The sequence below is a fragment of the Cibotium barometz genome, chromosome 30 (genome assembly GCF_041138505.1).
Source record: "Cibotium barometz isolate CiBa-2024 chromosome 30, ASM4113850v1, whole genome shotgun sequence".
Lineage (NCBI taxonomy): Eukaryota > Viridiplantae > Streptophyta > Polypodiopsida > Cyatheales > Cibotiaceae > Cibotium > Cibotium barometz.
In genome coordinates, this window is record NC_141075.1 from 38,209,632 (window position 1) to 38,235,879 (window position 26,248).

Sequence of the window (26,248 nt, forward strand, 5' to 3'; positions counted from 1 at the left end):
ATCTTTGGTTTACTACTTTTGTTCAAGTTATACATATGGTACTACATAGCAGTTATGGACTTGGGGATGACTTTTTTTCAACATTTGGGTATTCGGATGGGCACATGCCTCAATCCTCTTTGGAGATCTAATAAGAGGGGAGATGAATATATGGGAGTCGGAAGTTTTTAGGGTTAAAGTGAACCCATCTTGCCTTGACCCCGTGGGAGGTGTTGTTTAGGGTTATAAGGATGGGTTTGTGATCTGAGAGTAAGTGTTAGTTAACACCTTTACTCTATAGCTTGACTTGAGAGTAAAATATAAGTATTGATTTCCATTGGCTTGGACCAACAGTCTCCACAATTCCTTTCGGAACTTCCAAGGTCTAGTTTCCATGTAGAAGCTGGATGCGTGTGGACCCGCAAAACTGGTTGAAATCCCTCAACTAGATTTAATTTTCTATGGATAGGGAGATTTTTGGTGAGAGGCAACTAGGTTGCAGCCTGGATACATGGCGGCCCCTATCAGTTGAACTCACAACTGAATGGCATCCAACAGTGACACCCTATTTTTGACCCCTTTTTTCAAATTACCCCTAACTCTTCTAATAACGAGCAGAAGGGCGAGAATGTAAATGCACATTTCTTTTATTTATATGGAGGACATGTTTGAAATTCAAAAATTATAGCTTTCATGGAAACGAAAGCTTGGTTGCCAGTGTTTAGCCAAGCTGGAAGTGGCTTCGTCCCTGGGTGCACGTGGAAACAGGCCCCAAGTTTCCCTTGGAGCAACCACAAAAAAGCTTTGTGGAAATTGCCCCCTAGTGAATCGTGATCACTATCGTGTCTTTATGAAGCCATTCAATGCATTTTGACCAAAGTTTGGAAAGGATTTCTATGTTCTAAATGTGCTGAAAAAAAAGCTCATGGCCAAGTTGCATTAAATAACTTTGGCCAAGGTAAATGGGACAAATCTTGCCCATTTTATGAGACATCCAAATATGTGAAAGACTAGCTAGGCATGGAAAGGGTGTGGTACCAAATTTAGTAAATATTTTGAAAACCTCACGCTCCATTTTTAGCGCGAGCATGCGGAGCCGTTTGAGCCAATGCACACTCGCTGTTGAGCCTTGAATTGCTCCTGCGATTTCACCATGGACGGTCAGGCCCCTGCTCCAGAATCCCCTCTTGTTTCCGACAAGGAGCAGCTTAACGCGCCTCCTGGCTGGACAAAGAAGGTATGTTTGGTATTGTTTTCTAGGGTTAAGGTTCCTAGATTCTTGAAGCCCAAATAGGATGGTGGTTCTTGCGGCTTAATCCTGGAAGTTCTGATGGAACTTGTGTCTAATTAGGGTTTATGCTCTCCCTTAGAGGGTTTAGGGTCCTGTAAGTTCAAATTAGGGTTTCCTGTTTTGTTCTATCATGTGTAATTAGTTTAAATCAGGTTTTGAAGTCCTATTTAGGGTTAGGCCTTTTCTATGGGTTTATAGTTGTGAACGGCATGTATGCCATTTCTCAACGTGGATGCATAATAATGCGTTTCTGTAATCAATTAGCATGATGTTCGAGGAATTTATTGCAATAGGGCAAGGTCACGTGAAGCTCTATTACGTTTGATCAAAGCAAAACTGGAAATTAGACATGGCCAAAACCTTACAATAATGTCAAAAAATTAGGATTGATTAGTTACTTTAGGTATTTTTTGAGCAGATATGGTAAGGATTTACTCACTACTTTGGGTTGTTTTACTTGGAGCAGATATAGTAAGGTGTTAGGTGTAGTTCGTTCAGCCCAAGGATTATTTGGCATGGTAGCTGGAACAGTTAATAGAGACCAGAGTAGGACTAGATAGACATTTATAATCCTAGGTACATCGATTTTGTCAAGTTTCTGAAAAAGCAGATGGCTCGCGATACGGTCCAACAAATTGTAAAATGAAGAACTATTTCACCTTGCAGCTGTTTCACATGGCTTGTGGCTGGACCTTGGCTGTTTGGTGGCCGGCTGCCGACGAGTGGCAAATGCTGCCAAAGCCTCGTTCATTACTTCTCTTCTTTTATTCATGATGTCCATGCTGAAAAATTCTCTTTCTAAGCTTTCCATACCTACCTGCATCTGTTTCTAACATGCCTTCAATACTTGGAAATTTACATTTTCAATTGGGGTCGATTTATTGATTTTGAGGCTATATAAAATAAACTTTTTAAGATTAGCGTGGAAATTGGGCTTTTATGTTAGGGTCATACCAACATACTTGTTCAAAACTTCTCAATTTCTAGGTTAATATCACATGCGCGGAAGCTTTGTGTGTCTTCTTTCAGCCCTAAGTAATTGAGTAGGAAGCTTGATGCAAATCACCAACAAAGACAGTGAGAAGAGAGAGAGATAACTGTATTTTCAGTAATATTCATATCATACAAAAAGATGTATATGTTCTATACAAATCTGTGGCCTTTGGCCTTCCCAAAAGGAGAATCTAAAGACTCTAATTCTAGACCCTTGACCTGTACCAAAAGGGGGTAGATGATGAGACTAAAACTGACCTAGCCTTTTATAGGCCCAAAATATGCTGGTCGGTCAGCCCTTCAGGCTGTTGGCCTGCTCACAACTTGCATATTCAGTATTTACTGAGGTGTCTTCACACATGTGACTTTTCCCATATGGCTGACTGCTCCTTATGCTGGCCGACAGGGTCCTGGCCTGCTCCTAAGGTTGCTACTGCCCAAACCCTAATGTTTTATCTGTTACCAACTTCAGGGATTTGCCTGGAATACAACAATGGCATCCCCTCTTGCCAAACTTGATGATGGGATTCCAACCTTTGACCTTGGATGACTGTCATCATCCCTTTTGTCTTCTCTTGGGCTCCCAAATCTTTCATTCTTCCTTCCTGGCAACCCTGTCATTGAAAACCTTGCCATGTCCTTGACTCCACCCCAAATCTAGTTTTGAGACTTGTGCATCTGTTCCACTTTGTCCCCTTGCCTTCATGCCCTATCCCTGAACACTACAATGGTCTCCTTCCTGAGGTTGATCCTGGCATCCTTGTTCCACCCCCTTGGAACTGTTTACCGGCGTCTTCCTTGGTATGCCCCAAATGGCATACCGACCCTTAGGGCTGCCATCCCCTTGGGTTTTGCTGACACTGACCAGCACCATGGGATTATTACCTTGGCTGTGTTACTCTCCTTGCCACTTGGACCTATGCACCTTCCTGGGACACCTTCAGCACTTAGCTTTGCTGAGCGTGATGCTTTGATATCAATGTCACATGCATGGAAGCTCTGAGTGTCTTCTTTCAGCCCTAAGTAACTGAATAGGAACGTCAACGCAAATCACCAAAAAAGACAGAGAGGAGAGAGAGAGAGAGAGAGCTGTATTTTCAGTATATTCGTATCATACAAAAAGATGTATATGTTCTATACAAATCTATAGCCTTTGGCCTTCCCAAAAGGAAAATCTAATTCTTGACGCTCGACTTGGGGGGGTAGATGATCAGACTAAAATTGGCCTAGCCTTTACATAGGCCCAAAATATGTAGGTCGGTCAGCCCTTCAGGCTGTCAGCCTGCTCATGACTTACATATCCTGCTCACGACTTACATATTTAGTATTTACTGAGGCGCCTTCACACATATTTAGTATTTACTGAGGTGTCTTCACACACACTAAAACTGGCCTAGCCTCTATATAGGCCAGGTCGGTCAGCCCTTCAGGTTGTCTGCTCATGACTTACATATTTAGTATTTATTGAGGCTCCTTCATACATGTGAGTTTTTCCATCTAGCCACGGCTCAGGAATCAGCACTTTGTGCTCTTGCTCCCATCAATTTCTCTCTAACTTCAAAGCCCCAACCTCTGCCCAAGCTTTTCAGTTGCGGTCAACTGTTTAGAAGCCGGGTCCTTTGGGCATTCTCTGCGCTTCCGATGGGATCCATAGTGTGGACATGACACCTCATAGCACAGGACTTACATCTACTGGTCTGTGCTTAGATTCAGAGTACGGTATTCCTGTTAGCCTAGGGACGTAATGTCTACGCTTGGGAATGGCCACTAGCTAAAAAGGGAGATTGTCCGAAACATTTTGTGCATTGCATGGTATAACTCCTTGCTTGGAATTGTTTTATTGCCTGTAAGACTTGTATGTGTAGTTTATAGGCAGGGGATGCCCTCCCGTGAACGGTGTACGTGAATTAAGTATTCTGATTTCTTTGCTTGCGGGCTGTAGACATGTGGTAGGTGTGATTCTAATCTCTTTGTTTATGTTTGTTAGAGAGTTACTGCTCATTCTTCTGTTTTGCCAGTTCACACTTCATTGAAGTGTGGGCAGATAGATTATAAGCAAGTCCGGGCATTTATTAGATGGCAGCCGGCCAGGCACTGTGGACAACATAGTGGGCACCCTCTCCATTTATTGAAGAGGTGTGACCTCAGGTGAGGTGGCCCAATAGCCACCCTCTCTCTCTCTCTCTCTCTCTCTCTCTCTCGGAAATTGGCACATTTTAGAAGAGGAGGTAGAAGAAGACATCATTCAGCAAAACCAGTCCGTACACATGCTTTTTGACTTGCTTTATTGCCTCTCCAACCTTTGGTTATTGCCAGCACATGATTACCACACTGCTTTTCCAGCCCTTGTATTTCCTTTTTGGCTGCTCTCTTATAGATTACTACGTGTTGAAAATGCTTTTCGCTGACACTCATGTGCTTGACCCATGGTAACATGGGACGGGGACGGGGACGGGGACGGGGATTCCTGGGAACCGGGACGGGGAACGGGGAACGGGGGACGGCATACAAAATATTCAATTTTAAGTATGCACTCATTCAAGAAACTTAACAATACTAAAACAAAGTCACTTTACACTTCCAAAGTCACTTTAACATGGGACGGGGAACGGGGGACGGCATACAAAATATTCAATTTTAAGTATGCACTCATTCAAGAAACTTAACAATACTAAAACAAAGTCACTTTACACTTCCAAAGCATCAATATTAAGTCATACTAGCAAAAAAATGGGTGTTACAAAAAAGGAGATCGGGCACCCAGGACCCAAGTGCCAAAGGCTAAAGCAAAAGACAAGGGCAAAGGCCTAGGCCCTAACCACGTAAGTGGCATACAAAAAAGAGACTATCACTAGAGTAGTACAAATGTCAAAAAGCCTCAAGGGGCATGTGAAGTGCTAGCCTCACGATCATGGGTCCCTGCAATGCGTGCAGGCTCCATAGAGATATCCTCCACTTGCTCCTCCAACTCCTCATCATCCTGAGACATCTCCCACTCGGTAAATGCATCAGCCTTTGTAGTTGCACTCTTGCAAAGCATTCACAAGTTTGCACTCACAAAGACTAGATCATTTGCCCGTTCCACCCCAAGACGGTTCCTCTTCTTCGATGCAATGTGATTGTATGAGCTCCAAAGTTGCTCTAGGCAAGAGGAACTCACTGCCTGGCTGAGAATGCGGATGGCTAGATGCTGAAGCTCAGGTCCATCCGAACCAAAATCTTCCCACCACAAAGCAGCCCCAACTTTGAAGCGATCATCTTGTGCATCCATGTCTCCATAAGAGCCCTGAAAGCTCCCATACTTGGACAACTGGTCACGGATCTTCCGCCTAACATTTGGGTTAGGCACAATTCGAGTCAAGACAAGTCTCCATAGCTTGCTCACCTCTGTGTCACTTTCTTGCCCTTTACCCTGAAACTCAGGGTCCACCACAGAGGCTGCTGCACTCCATGCCCTTCTTGATTTAGGACAGCTCCTATGCAATCACCACAAGCATCACATTCAACTACGAATGACTTGTGCAAGTCAGGAACAATCAATACGGGACCACATATGATAGCATGCTTGAGCTGCAAGAAAGCATCCTGTTCTTTTGAAGTCCATTTGAAAGTGGTTTTCTTCTTTGTGAGATCATGTAGAGGGGTAGCTATCATAGCAAAATGCCTTATGAAACGCCTATAATATGAACATAATCCCAGAAAACTACGTACTTGATGTACGTTTTGCAATTTGGGCCAATTCCGAATGGTCTCTATCTTTGTAGGATCCATTGTTACTCCATCTTTGGATACAATATGTCCCAAATAATGTATCTCTGAAAGGAAGAACTCACTTTTCTTGGCATTAATGAAAAGTTTATGCTTCCGCAACTCTTCGAATACTGTGACCAAATGAGTTCTGTGTTCTTGCTCATTCTTGGAGAAAACCAAGATATCATTAAAGAATACTCTTGTAAATTTGCGATGGGGTCGGAATATCCTATCCATCATACGATTAAACGTCGCAGGAGCATTGGTGAGACCAAAAGGCATTACCAAAAATTCATATAATCCAAAGGCTGTTCTGAATGCAGTTTTATGGACATCTTGTGGCACCACTCGTATTTAGTGATAACCACTCTTCAAATCAAGTCAGCTGAAACAAGCCGAACCATCGAGCTTATCCAAAATGTCATCAATACGCGGAATTGGGAATCTGTTCTTGATGGTAAGCTTATTTAAAGCTCTACAGTCCACACACATGCGGAATGATCTGTCCTTCTTTTGAACAAGAAGTACAGGAGAGCAATAAGGTGAGGAACTGGGCTGAACCAAACCTTTCTCTAAAAGCTCATTTAGATCCTGCTTAATTTTGAGCACCAATTGCTCCGTAGCAAGAGCAGAGGCTGTGAGTTGTTGCAAAGTATGTTTCGGGTGCAATTCAATGCCCGAACGATAAGCTGGTTGCAATCCAGAGCGAAACTTCCTCTTTCTTTCATCCTCAGTGATTTGCATAAAGGGAGTTACCTCCAGCAACACTTTCCAAAACTTGTTGACATACTGTTGCACGCTTTCATTATCTCTTTGCTCAAGTCTATCCCACTTTTGGGTGAGAGTTTGCTCCGCATTTGGTGGCAAAAATTGAGCATAGAATCTGTCCTTAAATTCCTTCTAGGTACAAATGGGGTCCTTGGTGATCTTTTCAGTGATCCACCAATGAGCAGCGGTTCCTTTCAAAAACATGCTAGCATGGCGTACTTTAGACTTCTCAGTGAAGTCCTCATTGCTAAAAGCAATGTCAAACTGTGCCACAAATGCTAACACTTTGGAAGCATCATGCTCTCCATGAAAAACATCAAACTTAACAGACTTGTCACCTGCTTTAAATTCCTTGAGCTTTCTGGCATGAGGCTCATGGTCTTCTCTTTTTCTTTTCCCCTTATTCAACGGGGCAGCCCTATCTGCATGGGCTCCATGGGTCATCATGGAAGTTTCATGAAGCACGGTGGCATGTGCTCCACGAACTTGAGAATCAGATGCATGTGACTTTCCTGCATAAGGCAATGTCTCTCCATGAGACAACTGAGAAGACAAAGCTCTTCTAGCGGCAGACCTGTCACCCCTAGCATGGGATACATGTCTTGAATGCATGTGATCTTCATGCCCTCCATGAGCACTAGCATACATATACCTGTCAGGCTTTGTGCCTTGTGGAGAAGATGCATGACGAGAGGTGACTGTCACCTCTTCCTTTTGCATAAATGACCTCAACCTTTGAGATGCGGGATCTCCATGCTTCAAGCGAGGTGGATTTCTGAATTTCAGCTCTCTGTCTTCCCCCTCTTTGATGTCACCTTTGCGGAGGAGGTAAGAAAGTGCCAACTCTCTTGGCTTCTTGCCTACTTCCCGTGCCATGGACTCAAAAGTCACATCAACCGCATTGGCTTTCCTTGCTTCAATGGCACTTTGCACATGGGGATCTTCATGCAAAAATTTCAGCTCTTGCTCTCATAGTTGCATTCAAACGCGTTTGATACGCGAAGCAAACGTTTACAAACGTTTGAAAAAAAAAACGTTTGAAAAAAATTTCAAACGTGGACTTTTTTGGGGGTTTTTTTTAACGCTTCGTCGCCCATCGCATCTCTTGCGCCCCCGCCCACCGTCTCTCTCTATTTCGCCCCGCCCATCGTGTCAAGGGAGTCGAGCGTATCTCTCTTGCAAGTTGCGCCCACTCTCTCTCGAGTGACGAATCTGCCCGCCCATCGTGTCTTGAGTCTAGACTCTCTCGAGTCTCTCTCTTGCTCGACTGTGCAGGCACAGCAGGTTGAGGCAGCCCTGCACAGTGCACACAGCCGGGCAGCCCATCTCTCTCTCTTGCGTGATTGTGCAGGCACAGCAGGCTGAGGCAGCCCTGCACAGTGCACACAGCCCATCTCTCTCTCTTGCGTGACTGTGCAGGCATAGCAGGCTGAGTCAGCCCTGCACACAGTGCACACAGCCCATCGATTCTCGAGCAGCAGTCTTTCTCTACTGAAATTTGAAGGCCCAGTACTGCCACTCGCCAGCAAGCAGCAGCAAGCACCTTCCACTGGTGGGACTCAGCAGGTGGGAGTCGGGACTCGGGACGAATATACAGGTAAGTTGGTAACAGGGTTTTAACTTGTGCAAATGGGACGAAAGCGCAAAGCTGAATGGGAGCATGTGTCCATTTTGAAAACAACTGAAAAAGGCCAGACTACATGTAGATGCAAATATTGTGGGCACACTTGGGATGGTGGTCCATCGCGAATAAGGGCACATATTCTTGGTTTATCAAGTCAGACACCCAAATTGCAACAGCTGGCTATAAGGGTGCTCTCACAAGGGACTTGTGCCTCCCCATGTGAGAGAAATTGGAGCACATTCTCTCTTATCCAAACAAAGAGAAGGAACAAGTTGCTTCCAAAAAGAACAGAGCATCTTGTATACATTCACACCAACCTTCGCCTTATCAACAAGATCAAGCAAGGAGGCTACGAAAAGATGGAGGTCACATTGGAAATGATTAACAAGGAGAATGATGATGATAGATTTCTTGCATTGCAAGAGACACAAGAAGAGGAGCAAGAGGATGTTGTAGCCTCATTATCGCATACGGGGGCAAGCAGAAGTGATATCGTTGGCACCAGTTCCCTTGGTGAGCATGATGATGATGATGATGATGATGATGATGATGATGACGATGATGATGATGATGATGAGGAGGAGGAGGAAGAAGGGGAGGATGACTCTATTTCAGAGAATGATCTATCATGATTCATTTAGGTGAAGACTCGCGTAGAGTCTAGTTTGTATGAGTCATGACCATCTCCCCTTCCTTCCTTGTTGTTTAGTTCTGTAGTTGCCAGGGCACTTTTTACCTTCTTTAGGAGGGGTTTTTTCCCCTGGCTTTATCATTTTGTATCAGCTGGCTTTTGTTCTCTAGAGTCTAGACTCTACACTAGTCACTCTAGAGTCTACACTGCAGTTTGAACTTTGCGCAGTGCACAATGCGCATTTCAATTTTCAATTTTCATTTGCTTCAATTCAATTGCTAGTTTTGAGGTGCTTCATGTTATGATGTTTTAATGTTCAAGTAAATATGGATTTGTTTAAAAAATGCTAAAAAATTAGGGTTGCGTTTGATTCAGGTCAAGGGTTTGAATCAAACTCGTATCATACTTTCATACTCGTTCGCGTTTGACGTTTGATTGACGTTTGAAAAAACTATGCTTGCTCTTGTGCCTGCAAAAGCTTTCTCATATGCTCCATTTCAGCCCTCATTGCATCAGGCTCTTCTTCTTGCATGACTGTCTTTCCTCGAGACAGTTGTCCCTTTGAACCACTATCATTAACCCTTTCAAGAGGCTTGTGCCTTCCTCGTAGAGCATCAGAACCACGAGAGGCACTAGATGGACCCCTCGAATTAGGCACTTCCAAAGGGTTGCCTTGGCTGTCCATTGTGTTAAGTGTGCTAGAAGCGGGGTGTCCAATACACAGGTTCGTTTCCCCACTAAGAAGAGGGAAACAACCGTGCTCTGATACCAATGAAACCGATCCCGTCAAGTGGGAATAGACTCCGTTGGACACCCACACGTGTAAAAGCACAACTTAATATCACAATTTGAAATGGACAACTTAATAACAACTGAAGTTTGAAATGATATGAAATGAAATAGATGGACACCAGCATAGGGGCCGGAACGGGCCGACCGCCCCCTCGATATATGATATATTATTGGGAGTATTTAACAAATACAATGCTCCATGGGTTCAAAGAACCATATGATGTCCATGTACAAATGAATACAGTACCAAACAAAAGGCTCGAAGTAGATGTTCGAAGTAGAGTGACCACTTAAGTGGTCCAGTCTCTACGGTCCTCTGCCTTCACTGGACTCCGCGGAGAGCGCCCCACTGGTGTTCCAGGACCACGCACAAACAGGCGCTCCCGTACTAACGCTTGGCTCTCCCGATCTCGGCACCTTTGGACCGTGGTTCTCCAAAAGCTTGGACTACCCGGCACCGAACGGGTGTTAGGCATAGAGAAGATCCTTTATCAGATTTACAACAAAGTTCTTTACTTAAATCTGAATTCACTTACTTGTAGCTTGCAGATGGAAGACCAATACGCGAGGTATCTGTGTGCAGCTACTTGAGAGGGACACCAAGACACAGTAGCCTATCGAGGAGGTTGAGGAGAGCAGCCTGCTGTGAGAGGCGTAACCACTTGAAGAAGGGAGATGCCGCCTATGGAACGGATGAGGAGGAGTCGCTTGGCTGCAGGAGCACAGCTGCCAACTGAAGGAACAGCAGCCACGTACAGAAGGTACAGCCGCTTGAGGGAGAAGAAGCAGCCTGGAGGAGGAGATGGAGGCGCACAGTTGTGTGCAGCCTGCTGGACAGAAGGAGCAGCGCCTGTTGAAGATGTAACACCTGGCTGCAGCTGCCTGGCAAGAGAGGAGGTGGAGTAGGCGCAGTTGTTTGCTGGAGAGGACAGGAGCCGCTGACGGGTAGGAGACACCCGGTTGCAGGTGCTGCCGCCTGCTGTGTAGTGGGCAGCCCGCTGGATAACAAGCGCAGGCACCAGCGGAGGGTACAGCCGTCTGCAGGACAGAAGCAGCCGCCTGAGAGATGGTGGAAGGAGCCGCCTGAGAGCCACGAGAAGGAGCAGCCTGAGGGATTGCAGCCGCCTGAGAGCCACGAGAAGGAGCAGCCTGAGGGATGGTGTCATGTGCACAGTGTGTATCTACCGTGTGCTACACGCACGCAAGACTAGTTTCGAGGCTTGGGGAAGCTTGGAACTAGGCAGGCTGATTGAGGAGCTGAGTTAGGGAAATACTAACGGGCGGGCACCCAAGTATGGACGGGCGAGCGCCCAAGTGTGGACGCCCGATGACCGGCCAAGAGCCTATAAAAGGGTGGCCAAGGTTAGTTATTGGGATATAGAGAGTCTCGCGAGTTTGTGAGAGCTCTATGGTCTTGGAGCCTGGATCTAGTGCAGACGTGCACCTGCTTTACGCAGCCGAGGCCGGCAGCGATCTCGAGGCCCGCAAGGGCAGCTTCGTGGCGGTATGCGACGTCGCGAGGAGGAGATTGGTCGGTACGTCATCCTAGTTAGCTTAGCTCGTGGCTCGGTGGGGACAGCCAAGTCTGTGGGCTTGCCCACGACTGCCCACGGCTGTCATGGTTGGGAGGTGAGTCAGGCCTGCACTCCCTTGCTTGTTTGTTTGTTCGTTTGTTTGCAGGTTTTGAGTGTCACGATTGTGACGTATTTCTGTATCAGATTCTCTCTTCATTGCTGATTACTGTTGCAGATGCAAAGAGTAATCAGCCAAAGGGAACCCCTATCCTCGATTGGTTGCGACTCTTCGCCAAAGGATGTACCTCTTCATCGAATAGCTACATCCCTTCGACGAATGGTTGTATCCCTTGATGAATGGTTGTGCCTCTACATCGAATGGACACATCCCTTAGCCTAAAAGTTGTACCCTTTCGTCTAAGGTCATGTCCTTTCGTCAAAGGACATGCCTCTTCAAATGTGTCTCTTCATCTCCTATATAAGAGACCTATTGTACTCAGTTTAATAACAAGAAGTCAATTCAATCTTGTCTCAAGTGTTCTCCTGAAGGTTCTTGTTCTAATTTAATTACTTGAGTAGTAATCAGTACACAATATGCAGGATTACCAATATAATCCTCACAGTGGTATCAAAGCAAATTTTTCCTACCCGTGGGTTGTGAAGCCCTCACCCTCTCCGCGGTACTCCCTCATCCACCTCTCCTCTCGGTGTTGTATGGAAGAAGCAGAGCGATGGTGGACTTGGCGTGAATCCTTGCTCAAAGTAATGTAAACAAGAACACAAGGTCTCACACCCATACACACGCATTGTGTGTATAGCAGAGAGGGACCCCTGCTGTATTTCCGGACTACCCTGCCTCCCTCCCTGCTAACTGGTGGTGATAAGCGTTCACAAATGGTGCCCTTCGTTGCTGAATATGGAGCCCCCCCCCCCTCTTCGCCTCTTCGCTTTGCTGGCAGCACCCCTTCGAAGCGGCGCATCCATTCAGTCAGCACGCGACACGTCCAGGCCTTGAAGCGGCGCATCCTTTTTCATTCGGTGACGTGTTCCAGGCCGTCACCTTTACATCAAAGAAAACAACAAACAAAAAAAATATTTTTTACACGTACTATTGCCACGTGGGTATCTAAAAAAAAAAAACCCAAACAAACCCAACAGGCGTGCGTAACCCGCTGGGCGTGCGCTGGGCGTCCGTTTGGGATTTGCTGGTGTGAACAGCCACCGTGGGCGACTCGGAAACCACCCACCGCCTCCCCCCCCCGGCTGTCAGGATGTCGCCTAGTTTTTGCTCGCCTCCTTCTCCCCAGCGAATAGGTGCCCTTCTTCCTGGCTGTTTGTGGGTTTTCCTGGCTTTGCTCACACCACATACTCTGTGTGCTCTCGCCCTCTACGTGCATGCTTCATGGACAACTTTTCGGGCACATCTCTTACCTGAGTTACATCGACGAGATCCCCGAGGCTCTTCTTCCCCAACACAGCCCTCCTCGTTCCCCCATGCCGGAACCAGTTCCAATTCCTAGAGGAGTTTCACTTCCTGCACCACATGCATCACATTTGCCCCAGGATTATCTCAGTACCGGGTAGATGCGGTGAACAATGTTATGATCAAGAGATGGCCTCCATATTGATGGCTATAAACAAATCCTTGGAGCAGCAAAATGCAAAGCAACAAGCTGCATTCCAGCGGTTTGAAGCCATGTTCCATCAACAACCAAAAGCTCGTATCGATGAGCTTCAACATGTTTCTCAACAAAAATTCTCTCACCCTAAGCATGGTTCTTCAGAGACAACCAGACACAAAGTATCTTCGTGCGAGCAACGCAAGCCTCAGCATGGATATTCTTGGAAATGTTACGGTTCTAAGCAACCAACTTCTTATTGGAATCATCAGCAACAGAAGCAGCAACATGAAGCTTCCAAAGGATCACATCTTGGAAAGAAATCAGTCATATCAAGATGGGCTTACTTAGTGGCACGTGTGTCCGACCCTAGTCGAGTACTCGGTCGTGAACGCCGCGACGTTGGACAAGTTTTCCCTCGCGAGCAATGCCCTACATTCAAGTCCTTGCAAGCTCTTGGTGGCAGTGTTGAAGACTTACTCATTCTCACGTTGTGCAAGAGGATCCTTGAGATCCTTGAGAGGTCTAAGAGGCGCAAACAACCTCAACCTCCCCCTTCTACATTGGAAGCCTTAATACCTGCTGAGAAAGCTGAAGATTCAGAAGATTCTTGTACATGTGTGACAAATACAATGTCCACAACTCCTTTTCTTGCCGTGACCCAGGCAGAAGCGATACCCTCGTCACCGCCCGTGAAAAATGGAGTGTTTGTCTCTGACCGGATACCTGACGCCATGGTGAATGATGATTCTTCTTCAAAAATGAAGACTCCAGTCCTTACCTTCAGTGGTGCAAAGGATAAATCAGATGCAGACTCTTGCAGCATGACTTTAGTCGCTGCAAATGAATCTTTGAACATATCTTGTCTCGAGAACAACTTTCTGAGCAAAGAAAAGCATATGGAAGATATTTCTTCTCAACCTACGACAACACTTGAAGACTTTTGTGTTCCAGAAAAATTAGTGGAATCCCTTTCAGACATCCAACAGGTGGTTGTCGCCTCTCAGCCGGAAAGCGTGGCGACACAATCAGATAATTTACCAATAGTTTCACTTGAAGCAAATAAAGATTCAATCTTTTCTTGGACAAAGCTCGAAGTTCCCAATGATGTTAACAAAAGTTCTACTCAAGTTACAGATATGATTCTCATGCTTTTGGTAAAGATGAGACAAGTTGCAGATGTAGTTAATATTCAGTTTGGTATATGCAAGATTGTTATGGTCAACAATAATGCCATGACATGGGATCTAGCAGCTAGAGCTTTGGATGCAGAAGCAATACAATCATTTCCCTTCTTCCAGAGTCACAACAACTACCCCTGGGTTTTATTTTAAATGGGAGGGAATGTCACGATTGTGACGTATTTATGTATCAGATTCTCTCTTCATTGCTGATTACTGTTGCAGATGCAAAGAGTAATCAGCCAAAGGGAACCCCTACCCTCGACTGGTTGCGACTCTTCGCCAAAGGATGTACCTCTTCATCGAATAGCTACATCCCTTCGACGAATGGTTGTATCCCTTGATGAATGGTTGTGCCTCTACATCGAATGGACACATCCCTTAGCCTAAAAGTTGTACCCTTTCGTCTAAGGTCATGTCCTTTCGTCAAAGGACATGCCTCTTCAAATGTGTCTCTTCATCTCCTATATAAGAGACCTATTGTACTCAGTTTAATAACAACAAGTCAATTCAATCTTGTCTCAAGTGTTCTCCTGAAGGTTCTTGTTCTAATTTAATTACTTGAGTAGTAATCAGTACACAATATGCAGGATTAACAATATAATCCTCACATCGAGTCTCGAACCAAGATCGATCACGAGGAGATCCGTGGGGATTTGACAGTGGTATCAGAGCATACCTCGTGAACGAGCAAGTCGGTAGGTAGAGAAGAAGAGGTCGAAGAAAGGTATGTGTTAAAAAGCTTGCTGTTTTTTTTGTGTATACTGCTGTTTTCAGATTCAGTATGTGTTTTTTCTTCATCAAAGAGACCCATGTTGATGGGAGATGGTAGTTTAGTAAGGGTCGTTGCTTTGCAAAGAAGAGAAGAGTTTGTTGGTGCAGTCGCATGAACTGCAGGGAGCGAAAACAGAAAAAGCATGTTCGTTGCTTTTTGGCGCAAGAGAGAGAGAGTGTCACATGCACTCTGCACTCAGTGCATGGTGACAAGATGGCTCATCATCAGAAGTGCAACATTTGTACAGTTTTAGAACCCAGTAGGATGATATTTGTTGTACGCCGTGACCCCATTGTACATCCTCAGTCCAGGATAAGTCAGGCACGAGCTACGTAGGTCATTCCTCAGCCTTAGTGGGTCAGTCAGTCAGTCAAGTCCCTTAACCCACTTGGAGAGAATCATTCATGCATGTAGAGTCAGTAGAAGCCTTAGGGTTTGCATCAGAAAGCACTTTGCATCTTGCATAATATGCATACATATGCCTGCGCATCATTTAGAACATCCCCAAAGCCTTAGGGAATTTACTGGGATTTATCTGGTATTTTTCCCATATTTATTAGTATTTATTTATCATTATTTGCATTATTGGGCATTTATAAATATTAACTTTATTAAATGACCAACCTCCAGTTAGTATAAATAGGCTTGCCTAGAGCCTCTTTTGCTCATTCAGTCTTCATTGTGCTAAGAGCTCTCCTCTCTCTTGCTTTGAGCCCAAGACTAATCCAGCCCTAGTGCCCATAAGCTTTCTTCTCCAGCCCCTTGAGATCCATAGCTTCAGCCCAGCCCTAGGTGCCTGTCCTTAGCCTCTTTCAGCCCTGAATTCAGCATCAGTTCATGCCCTAGATTCAGCATACATCTTCAGCTCAGTTCCACGCCTGAAAACCAGCAGCATTCAGCCTTCATACCTGCGTTTTGGTGCAGCCGTACAGCAGTCCATCTGCGTTTTGCTCCAGCCGTACAGCAGCAGCCCTGCAATCATCTGTTGCTCATGCGTTTCAGTCCACAGCCCTCTCCAGACACCTGCGTTTCTGTCCACAGCAGATTCCAGCCCTGAAGCAACAGTCTACAGCAGTTTCCAGCCTTGAAACAGTTGTTTGCATCAGTGTCCAGCATTCTGTGCATCATCAACACATTCAGCAGTCATCTGGTGAAGGTAACTCAGCATTCATATGTGTTGTCAGCATTCTAACAGTGTGTAGAACAGTCCACCTTCTTCTTCTTTGAGCCTCAGGTGTGCAGTCCTTCCTCATGCCCTTGGGAGGAGTGCATAGGCTCGAGATCAAGTCATTGAGGTGTTTCTACAGCAGTGTACAGATCAGCCGCTCTCCGATCCTCCGAGATCTTGCGTTTGGCTTATCTACAGTCCAAAGTCATTCTCTCTAAAGTAATAAAGCAAATACTATCTCGTTATCGGGATAGGGGGCCCTTCAGTGGGTAATTCGGGACCCAATCTGGTGTACAGTGTTCATATCTCTCTCTCATCTCTTTAAAGTTTGAAGTAAATGAAATGGATTGCTAAACTCACGAAACTCAGGATACAGAAGACGGTGTGAGCATATTGTGTGACAGGATCAACCAATACAAAGATTTCTGCTGCATATCACATTGGTATCAGATTCAGATAGTCCACACACACCGTATCCTAGCGTGGGGGCATCCTCGGATGGTTAGATTGCGTTCCGGCACGACCACCGACTTCAGCATCATGTCTACACGAGAGAGTACTCATCAGCCGGAAGACGTCTCCCCCGAAGGAGACCTTGCTCTTCCGCCTACAGCAGACACCATAGCTCTTCTAAGAGCTCAGAACCAGCTACTCATGGAGCGTTTCCAACCCTTGGAGGCAGCAGCAGCACCCGACTACATCTCCCTCTTCTTTCAGATGGAACAACAAAGGAGAGAGGACGAGGCCCGAAGAAGAAGAGAAAAAGAAGAAAGACGGGACTATGAGGAAGCCCAACGCAGGATCGACGAAGACCGGCGTCAGGCTGAACTCGCCGCTCGGGAACACCAACGTGAGCTTGATCGAGAACGTATGCTACTCGAACACCAACGGGAAAAGGAGGCCATACACTTGAGGTATCAGCAGCTCTCCTCAGTCTCCCCAGTCATAGGTGTCACCAGCCAGCAGCCGGCAGCAGCAACCACCATCATTCGCAGTCAACCGAATTTCAGCAAGTATGATGGTAAGTGTGATCATTCTTCAGTTAATCAATTTGTTCATCAATTTAATGCTCATTTTCCATTAGCTAGGATCACAGACCCACAAGACAAAGTCCACTTAGCGGCTCCCCATCTCACTGGTGAGGCAGTCACTTGGTGGCAGCATTGGTCTAGTATTCATACTGACCAGGCTACAGGTGTCACAACCTTTGACTGGGACATCTTTGTCCATGACCTGAAGACCAGATTTCTCCCGCCTCAGTACATGACCGGTCTGAAAGACGAGTTCTATGGACTCAGACAGAACGGTTCCCCAGTGCTTCAGTTTTCCGGTAAGGTTATTACTTTAGCACAGCAGTTAGGGTTATCTGAGCAGGCCAAGATGGAGCAATTCATTCGTGGATTGGACTCCAACATTCGGTTCACAGTTCGTAACTTTGAACCAAGTACATATGACCGGGCTCTGACTCTTGCTCAGAACGAAGAAATGAAGCTCAACGGGGGCAAGCCCAAGCAGACATCTCAGTCCAGTACCAAACCCCAGCAGCAGCAATCAGCTGCACAGTCAGGGAAAGGTAACGCATCTTCTAAAGATGCTAAGAAGGACAGCAGTAATAGCTCCAGTTCAGGGGGTAAGAAGGATAAAGAACCTAACAAAAACCCCTGATGAAAAGGCTAAAGCAGGCATTACTGGAGGTTATCTTCCTCCAGAGGAGCAAAAGAAGTATCAGTCAGAAAATAGATGTTTTTTCTGTCATATTATAGGGCATGGTAAGAAGGATTGCCACAAATGGCAAGCGGCACAAGCTGCCAAAGCTCCTTCTGCCACAGTTGCCACAGCTTCCCCAGCTCCTCCAGCCCCGCCTACTACCTCAAATGCAGTTCAACTTTTACCTTCCATGCATCCTATACCATCCGTGGTATTTGATGCTAAGCAGGAGGGTCAGAGCGATGCTGCTCAGAAGAGTCTTATCCGAGCTTATGGCTCTGCCCAGGGCCGACAGTTTGTAGTCCTTTTCGATATGGGTAGTTCTGAAGACGCCATCTCTCCCCAGTTGGCTAATAAATTGAACTGCACATTAGTCCCATATCATCTGGATGTGGACGGGTTTACACCTGGTCTTCGCACCCACATTTCCCAGAAGGCACAGCAGTTTGCCTTTGAAGTTCAGAAGGCCTCATTTCAACGAGATTTCCTCGTCTCCCCTCTGTTAGGGTGTGACATGATTTTAGGAATTCAGTGGTTCCGTCAGTATGAGCCTATTCCCGATTGGGGGCAGGACACTTTTACTATTTGTAAAGGTTTTCTTGAGCCTGTCATGATTCGTGGGGATAGAAGCATTCTTGGCATCCCATTGATTTCACATCTCCAGGCCAGACGAGCTATCCGCAAGGGAGCAGAAGGAGCACTCCTTTATGTTCGTGCTCAAACAGCCCCTCCCTCATTAGTAGCATCCCTTACATCTTCAGTCCCTCAGTTAGCAGACCTCCTATCCAGACACCAGGACATTATGCTTAGGGACGATCTCCCACCCTCTCGCCTTGAGGACCATCACATTGATTTGGTCCCTAGATCAGACCCTCCTAGCAGGTTTCCCTATCGTCTTTCCAAGACTTTAGAGGGCGAGTTGGAAAAGCAGTTATCTGAGCTTCTCCGAGCCGGATTCATTCGGCCTTCTTCCTCCCCATTTGCTGCACCTATCCTATTTGTCCAAAAGAAGGACAAGTCTGCACGCCTTTGTGTAGACTACAGGGCATTAAACAAACTCACTATCAAGAACAAGTTTCCTATGCCCAGGATAGAGTACATTTTGGAGCGTTTAGACGGTGCTAAGTTTTTCACTAAGATCGACCTCAAGAGTGGTTACCATCAGGTCCGCATTTTTGAAGCTGACATTCCAAAAACAGCTTTCAGGACAGAGCGTGGTCACTACGAGTTTGTAGTCATGCCTTTTGGGCTTACAAATGCACCAGCAACGTTCAATAAGATGATGTCTAGGATTTTCGCAGTCCACATTGGGAAGTGTGTTTTCATATTCCTTGATGACATACTAGTCTTCTTTGCCACTGCGGAGCAGCATGAGAAAGATGTGGAGAAAGTCTTGCAACTTTTGCGAGATAACCAGCTCTACATAAATGCCAAAAAGTCTATCTTTGGTGTTAAGGAAGTTCAGTATTTGGGCTACATCATCGGTTCCGATGGGATTAGACTGGACCCCTCAAAGGTTCAGGAGATCTTAGATTGGGATATTTCTAAGACCGCCCAAGAAATCCGTTCATTTGTAGGTCTTTGTCAGGTCTATAGCACACATGTCCATCAGTTTTCCAACCTTGCAGCACCTCTTACCGACTTGCTCAAGGGGGTGAAGACTCGCAAGCAGAAAGTCTCAGTTACAGGTAAGGCACTTGATGCATTCCGTGCACTCCAGAAAGCTGCCTCAGAAGCACTTGTATTAAAGTTAGCATCATGGGACGAACCTTTCGAGGTCATCACCGATGCCAGCAATGTAGCCATAGGTGCAGTCCTCCAGCAGGACAATAGACCCGTGGCATATTACAGCAGAAAGTTGGATGTCGCTGAAAAGAATTATTCGGTATATGACAAAGAGCTTTTGGGTGTGATCACAACGCTCAAACATTGGAAGCCTTTTCTTTATGGACAGGCTTTCACAGTGAAAACAGACCACCAAGCACTTAAGTGGCTTCAGACTATGCCAAGTGCCCAGTGGAGTGATCGACAGGCCAGGTGGAGTCAAATCTTCCAACAGTTTGGAGGTATGATTGAATACATCCCTGGTAAGCATAACCCAGTAGCAGATGCTCTCAGTCGAAAGTCCAGCATCCAGGCAGTCCAAGAAGCTACCATTCTCGAAATCACGAGGAAGGACTTAGATAGTATGAAAGACCAATATGTCGACTCCCCTGAGTTTGGTACTCAGTATAGTTTGGCCCTCACTTCTGAGCCTGGCCACTATTCAGTACAGAACGGTTGGTTGTTCTACAAGAACCGTCTCTGTGTTACTCGAGAAAAGCGTTCTGCTCTTCTCCATGATGCCCATGACTCCTTAGTTGGAGGACATAGGGGTATCAACAGTACCCTCGAGAAATTAGAACGGTCCTTTTATTGGCCAAAGATGAGGCGTGATGTCTATGCACATGTACAAGCCTGTAAGATTTGTCAAAAAGTCAAGGTTCCCCATTCAAAGAAGGCAGGTTTACTTCAACCTTTGCCTATCCCCGACGGACCTTTTATCGACATATCTATGGACTTTGTAGGGCCTCTACCAGCACCCACTGGATCCCGTAACACTCAGTGTTTTACCATTGTGGATCGCTTCAGTAAGTTCTGCATGCTCATCCCATGCAAGCATACGGCCACAGCCGAGGACGTAGCCCGTCTGTTTCTCAAGCATTGGTATCCAATTTGTGGTTTGCCTAGCACCATAACATCAGACAGAGATTCCAAGTTTACCTCGCATTTCTGGAGGGCATTATTTGAAAACTTTGGAACTAAGTTGCAGTTGTCTAGTGCATTCCATCCCCAGACAGATGGCCAGACAGAAATTTGTAATCAGTTGGCCTTTGATGTCCTCAAGTCATACTGTCATGACCAGCAGTCCAAATGGGAGCACTATCTTCCGTTGGTCCAAGCTATCTTGAACGACACGCATTCATCCAGTGTCGGACGGACTCCATATGAAGCAGCCTTTGGTCGCCGTTTTTCTTCTCTTTTGATGAGAATGGTGTCTCCATCTTTAGAGGCTAATAAAACCACGGAAGCATTTTCCGAGATCATTGAGTCAGTTAAGGACCGCTTGACCAAAGCTCAGGAAGCATATAGCAGACAGGCAAATAAATCTAGACGAGATGTCCACTTCAAGGAAGGGGATTGGGTCTATTTGCGTATCATGAAGCAGAGATTGAAACAAGTGGGCAAACGTTGTCCCAAGCTTTCATTCCGTAGTTTTGGCCCTTTTCCAATAGTTAAGAAGATAAGTGATGTCTCAATGAAGTTAAAGTTGCCTGCCAGTTGGACAATGCATGATGTTTTCCATGTTTCTTGGCTAAAACCATATGTTGGTCCAGAAGTGTTTGATGTTTCAGATGAACAGCAGCCAGACGTGGTAGACGAGGCAGAAGTTATTGAGCCTGAGCAGATCCTTCTTCATCGATGGAAGCATGGTTCCGGTCGACGGATTCGTCAGTTCTATACGAAGTTCCGAGATCGAGGCACCCACGAAGCCGTATGGCTCGACGAGGAGTTCTTCCAGGAGTATCCCCAGTTATTGGCGGACTACTTGGAAGCCATGAACCTGCCGCCAAGCTAATCAGGAGGGAATGTCACATGCACTCTGCACTCAGTGCATGGTGACAAGGTGGCTCATCATCAGAAGTGCAACATTTGTACAGTTTTAGAACCCAGTAGGATGATATTTGTCGTACGCCGTGACCCCATTGTACATCCTCAGTCCAGGATAAGTTAGGCACCAGCTACATAGGTCATTCCTCAGCCTTAGTGGGTCAGTCAGTCAGTCAAGTCCCTTAACCCACTTGGAGAGAATCATTCATGCATGTAGAGTCAGTAGAAGCCTTAGGGTTTGCATCAGAAAGCACTCTGCATCTTGCATAATATGCATACATATGCCTGCGCATCATTTAGAACATCCCCAAAGCCTTAGGGAATTTACTGGGATTTATCTGGTATTTTTCCCATATTTATTAGTATTTATTTATCATTATTTGCATTATTGGGCATTTATAAATATTAACTTTATTAAATGACCAACCTCCAGTTAGTATAAATAGGCTTGCCTAGAGCCTCTTTTGCTCATTCAGTCTTCATTGTGCTAAGAGCTCTCCTCTCTCTTGCTTTTAGCCCAAGACTAATCCAGCCCTAGTGCCCATAAGCTTTCTTCTCCAGCCCCTTGAGATCCATAGCTTCAGCCCAGCCCTAGGTGCCTGTCCTTAGCCTCTTTCAGCCCTGAATTCAGCATCAGTTCATGCCCTAGATTCAGCATACATCTTCAGCTCAGTTCCACGCCTGAAAACCAGCAGCATTCAGCCTTCATACCTGCGTTTTGGTGCAGCCGTACAGCAGTCCATCTGCGTTTTGCTCCAGCCGTACAGCAGCAGCCCTGCAATCATCTGTTGCTCATGCGTTTCAGTCCACAGCCCTCTCCAGACACCTGCGTTTCTGTCCACAGCAGATTCCAGCCCTGAAGCAACAGTCTACAGCAGTTTCCAGCCTTGAAACAGTTGTTTGCATCAGTGTCCAGCATTCTGTGCATCATCAACACATTCAGCAGTCATCTGGTGAAGGTAACTCAGCATTCATATGTGTTGTCAGCATTCTAACAGTGTGTAGAACAGTCCACCTTCTTCTTCTTTGAGCCTCAGGTGTGCAGTCCTTCCTCATGCCCTTGGGAGGAGTGCATAGGCTCGAGATCAAGTCATTGAGGTGTTTCTACAGCAGTGTACAGATCAGCCGCTCTCCGATCCTCCGAGATCTTGCGTTTGGCTTATCTACAGTCCAAAGTCATTCTCTCTAAAGTAATAAAGCAAATACTATCTCGTTATCGGGATAGGGGGCCCTTCAGTGGGTAATTCGGGACCCAATCTGGTGTACAGTGTTCATATCTCTCTCTCATCTCTTTAAAGTTTGAAGTAAATGAAATGGATTGCTAAACTCACGAAACTCAGGATACAGAAGACGGTGTGAGCATATTGTGTGACAGGATCAACCGATACAAAGACTTCCGCTGCATATCACAGAGAGCGAGAGAGAGCGTCGTTGTTGCTATGTCTGTTGGCCGAGTACTGTTGTACTGGCCGTGTGTGTCGTGTGTGTCGTAGGCGTTGGGCTACTAGCAGCTCACAGGCGGCCAGGCCTGCCAGGCAGGCGGCCAGGCATGCGTAGCCAGCCCAGGCAGCGCCTAGGCTAGGCCAGGCCGGCGCCCAGGCACGCTGCCATGATGCGCAGGCTGCACACAGGCGCCGACACCACTTCAAGCGACGGCAGCTGCAACCAGCCGACAGAGCTAATCCAGGAGGAAAGAAAGAAAAAAAAGCAAGGAAAGTACGTTTTTTTTAGAGCTTTCGTTTTTTTTGAGTTTAAATTTTTTTAAAAGTTTAAAAGACCCCCTCTCCACAGTTTCAAAGGTGTTTTATTTTTTTTAAGACCCTAGAATATATATATCCATATATATATATATACATATATATATATATACATATATATATATATACATATATATATATACATATATATATATAAACACACAAAAGCAAAGCAAAAGCTAAGCCTAGCTTTTGGAGATTTTTTGGCTTTTGGGGCTATCTTTATAAACCCCTCAAGTGGGCTTCTTGCCACACATCTCTCAAGCTTTCAAGCTCTCAAGCTCTCAAGTTCACTCGCACTTTTGTTGTGCAAAGATCGAATTTTCTCCACGTACCCTCTTCACGATGTCGACCCAAGAATCAGAGTTGGAGCCCCTTTTGGAACGCGAAGGCTTGCCGGCTACGGAAGGTACCGATGCCGATCTTTTTGACGATTTTGTGTCAAAATCAGATTTCCAAGAGTTCAAAGTAGCTCTCGAAGCTTCTTCATCGGAACGTCAGGCACTAATCGCAGCTCAGATGCAAGCTTTGCAGAACTCCATTGCTCTATTGACCACTACCCTCTCTACTTTCTCGGGTATGGATACCTTGGCTTCAGCTTTAGGCCCCAACATTACTCCGGAACCGTTCGGGGGCGAGCAAAAGCAGCGCACCAAGGAGATCGTGGACACGTGGCTACACAAGTGGCAAGTTCACTTTCAGTTTCATCCATATGATGATGGAAAGAAGATACCGTTAGCAAGCAGCAGGTTTCCTGTCCGGCAAAGCTTTGCTTTGGTGGAAGGAACTCAACCCTAAGCCAACGACTTGGGCACAATTCGAAGACGTCTTCAAGAAAGAATTCCTCAAGAAAGAGAATGATTATGATGTTGTTGCCCGGTTTTCAGCTTTGACCATGACCTCGCAGCACCTCACTTATGAGGTCTACCTCCAGAAGTTTCGTGACTTGCAGATGAAAGCTACAAAAATGGATCCCTACTCTTTTGGAGTTTTTCGTAGCTGGTTTACCAGACTCATACCGATTACAGGTTAAAAATAACAAATGTAAAACTTTGGACGAGGCCATTCATTCAGCTCGTATCTATGATGATACGATGGTCTCTTCCAAGTCGAAACTCGTTACCGAGTAGGGGAACAAGCATAAAAGAAAGTTCTCCGCACCTATGGCTAACACGATAGAAGAAAAGTCTTCGGACCAACCTTCGAAGGGTTCCAGTTCGACACCAGCGAAGAAGAAACGACTCCTTAGGGCTTTAAAGCTCAAGAAGGAAGGACGTTATTTTATCTGCGAAGAAGAAGGACACATGCGTAATGAGTGCCCGAAGCAAAAGGGTACCAAGTCAAACGCAGGACCCAAGCCAAAGGCAGCTAACCAGTTATCTTTGATAGGTACGTCAATTACTGTACTTTCTCGCCCTAGTACTTGTTCTGATTGTCTGTTCAATTCTAAAGTATTTGGCTTGCATGATCTTCTCCGAGTTTATGGAGAAGTGAATGGCCATAAAATTCACATTCTTTTAGACCCTGGCAGTTCGCATAACTTTATTAACTACAAACTTGTGCAGAAATTGAGTCTTGATACGACACTCAGCGACCATACCTATGAGGTACGTCTACCTGCGGGAAGGCAAGTTTGGGATAGCAAGGTGGAGATGCTTCCAATCCAGATTCAGGACTACAAAGACACTCTGAAATGCTATGTTATGCATCTAGAAAATGTAGACTTGTTATTAGGGATTGAGTGGTTTAAGACTCTTGAAGTCCAGATAGATTGGTCTGGTCATATTTTTTCTTTTCAGCATAAGGACACCAAGTATAGTATTTTAGGTAATTGTATTCATCCCTCTTAGGGACCTGTTGTAAATACAATTGATTTTGGAAATATAATGGATTCTTCTTTGTATACCGCTTTCCATTGTGTATTGATTTCACTTTCTTCTTTTCTCATCCCTTCCATGGATATAAATGAATTAAGTGTGTTTGAAAGCAAAGAATTACAGAAGATACTTGATTCGTTTCAAGATGTATTTCCTAAGGAACTGCCATCGGGTTTACCACCTGAACGGGCAGTAGATCATCGTATTGACTTAATCCCTGGTGCTCATCCTGTTAGTATTCCACCTTACAGGATGAGCCAAGCCGAGGAAGATGAGTTGGCTAAACAACTCGAAGATTATTTGAGGATGGGCCAGATCCGTCCAAGTAAATCACCTTGGGGTGCACCTGTGTTGCTTAGGAGAAAGAAGGACAATACTTGGAGAATGTGTATAGATTACAAGAGATTGAACAAGCTGACCATTAAGAACCGTTATCCTCTCCCTAGATCAGATGACCTGATTGACCGGTTAGCAGGAGCGAAATATTTCACGAAGATAGATTTATGTACTGGCTACCACCAGATACGTATTCATGAAAGGCATGTCGAAAGAACCGCCTTTCGGACTAGGTATGGCCATTACGAGTTTCTCGTATTACCTTTTGGGTTAACCAATGCTCCAGCCACTTTCCAGCAAATGATGAACGATCTTTTTCGTGAACATTTGGGGAAATTTGTGGTGGTATTCCTAGATGATATTTTGATATATAGTCGTACTCTTAAGGATCATGTCAGACACCTCACGATTGTCTTATCTATTTTAAGACAGAATCGACTATATGCTAAGTTAAGTAAATGTGAGTTCTTTATAACCGACATCATTTACTTGGGACACAAGATCACTAGAGATGGGTTGAGCATTGACTATGACCGAGTTCAGAAGGTTCTGGACTGGCCTATACCGCGAACAGTGAAACAACTTCGTTATTTTCTCGGTTTTGTTGTTTTTCTTCGGAAATCTGTACGGGAGTACTCTCAGCTCACACTATCGATGACCGACTTATTGAAAGGTCGTGGACGTAAGTCAAATCAGCCTATCACTTGGAGTAACGATTTGGATATGGCCTTCAGACTTTTGAAAGATAAAGTCAAGGAAGCACCTATCTTAGCATTGCCTGATCCTAGTTGGCCTTATGTTCTTGAAACTGATGCCAGTGACTATGCTATCGGGG

General features: G+C 45.5%; 1 protein-coding gene across 2 annotated transcripts in view; it reads left to right on the forward strand.

The window, feature by feature from the left end:
* The first annotated feature begins 978 nt into the window (after positions 1 to 978).
* Positions 979 to 26,248, forward strand: part of LOC147621455 (uncharacterized) — a 41,669-nt gene continuing 16,399 nt past the window's right edge. Inside the window, exon 1 of one of the 2 annotated variants that reach the window (XM_086824194.1) lies at positions 979 to 1,216. In XM_086824194.1, the coding sequence (XP_086680320.1) occupies positions 1,133 to 1,216 (84 nt within the window). In that variant the 5' untranslated portion in view covers positions 979 to 1,132. The remainder of the gene's footprint in view (positions 1,217 to 26,248) is intronic. The other variant, XM_086824193.1, reaches the window with a different exon arrangement.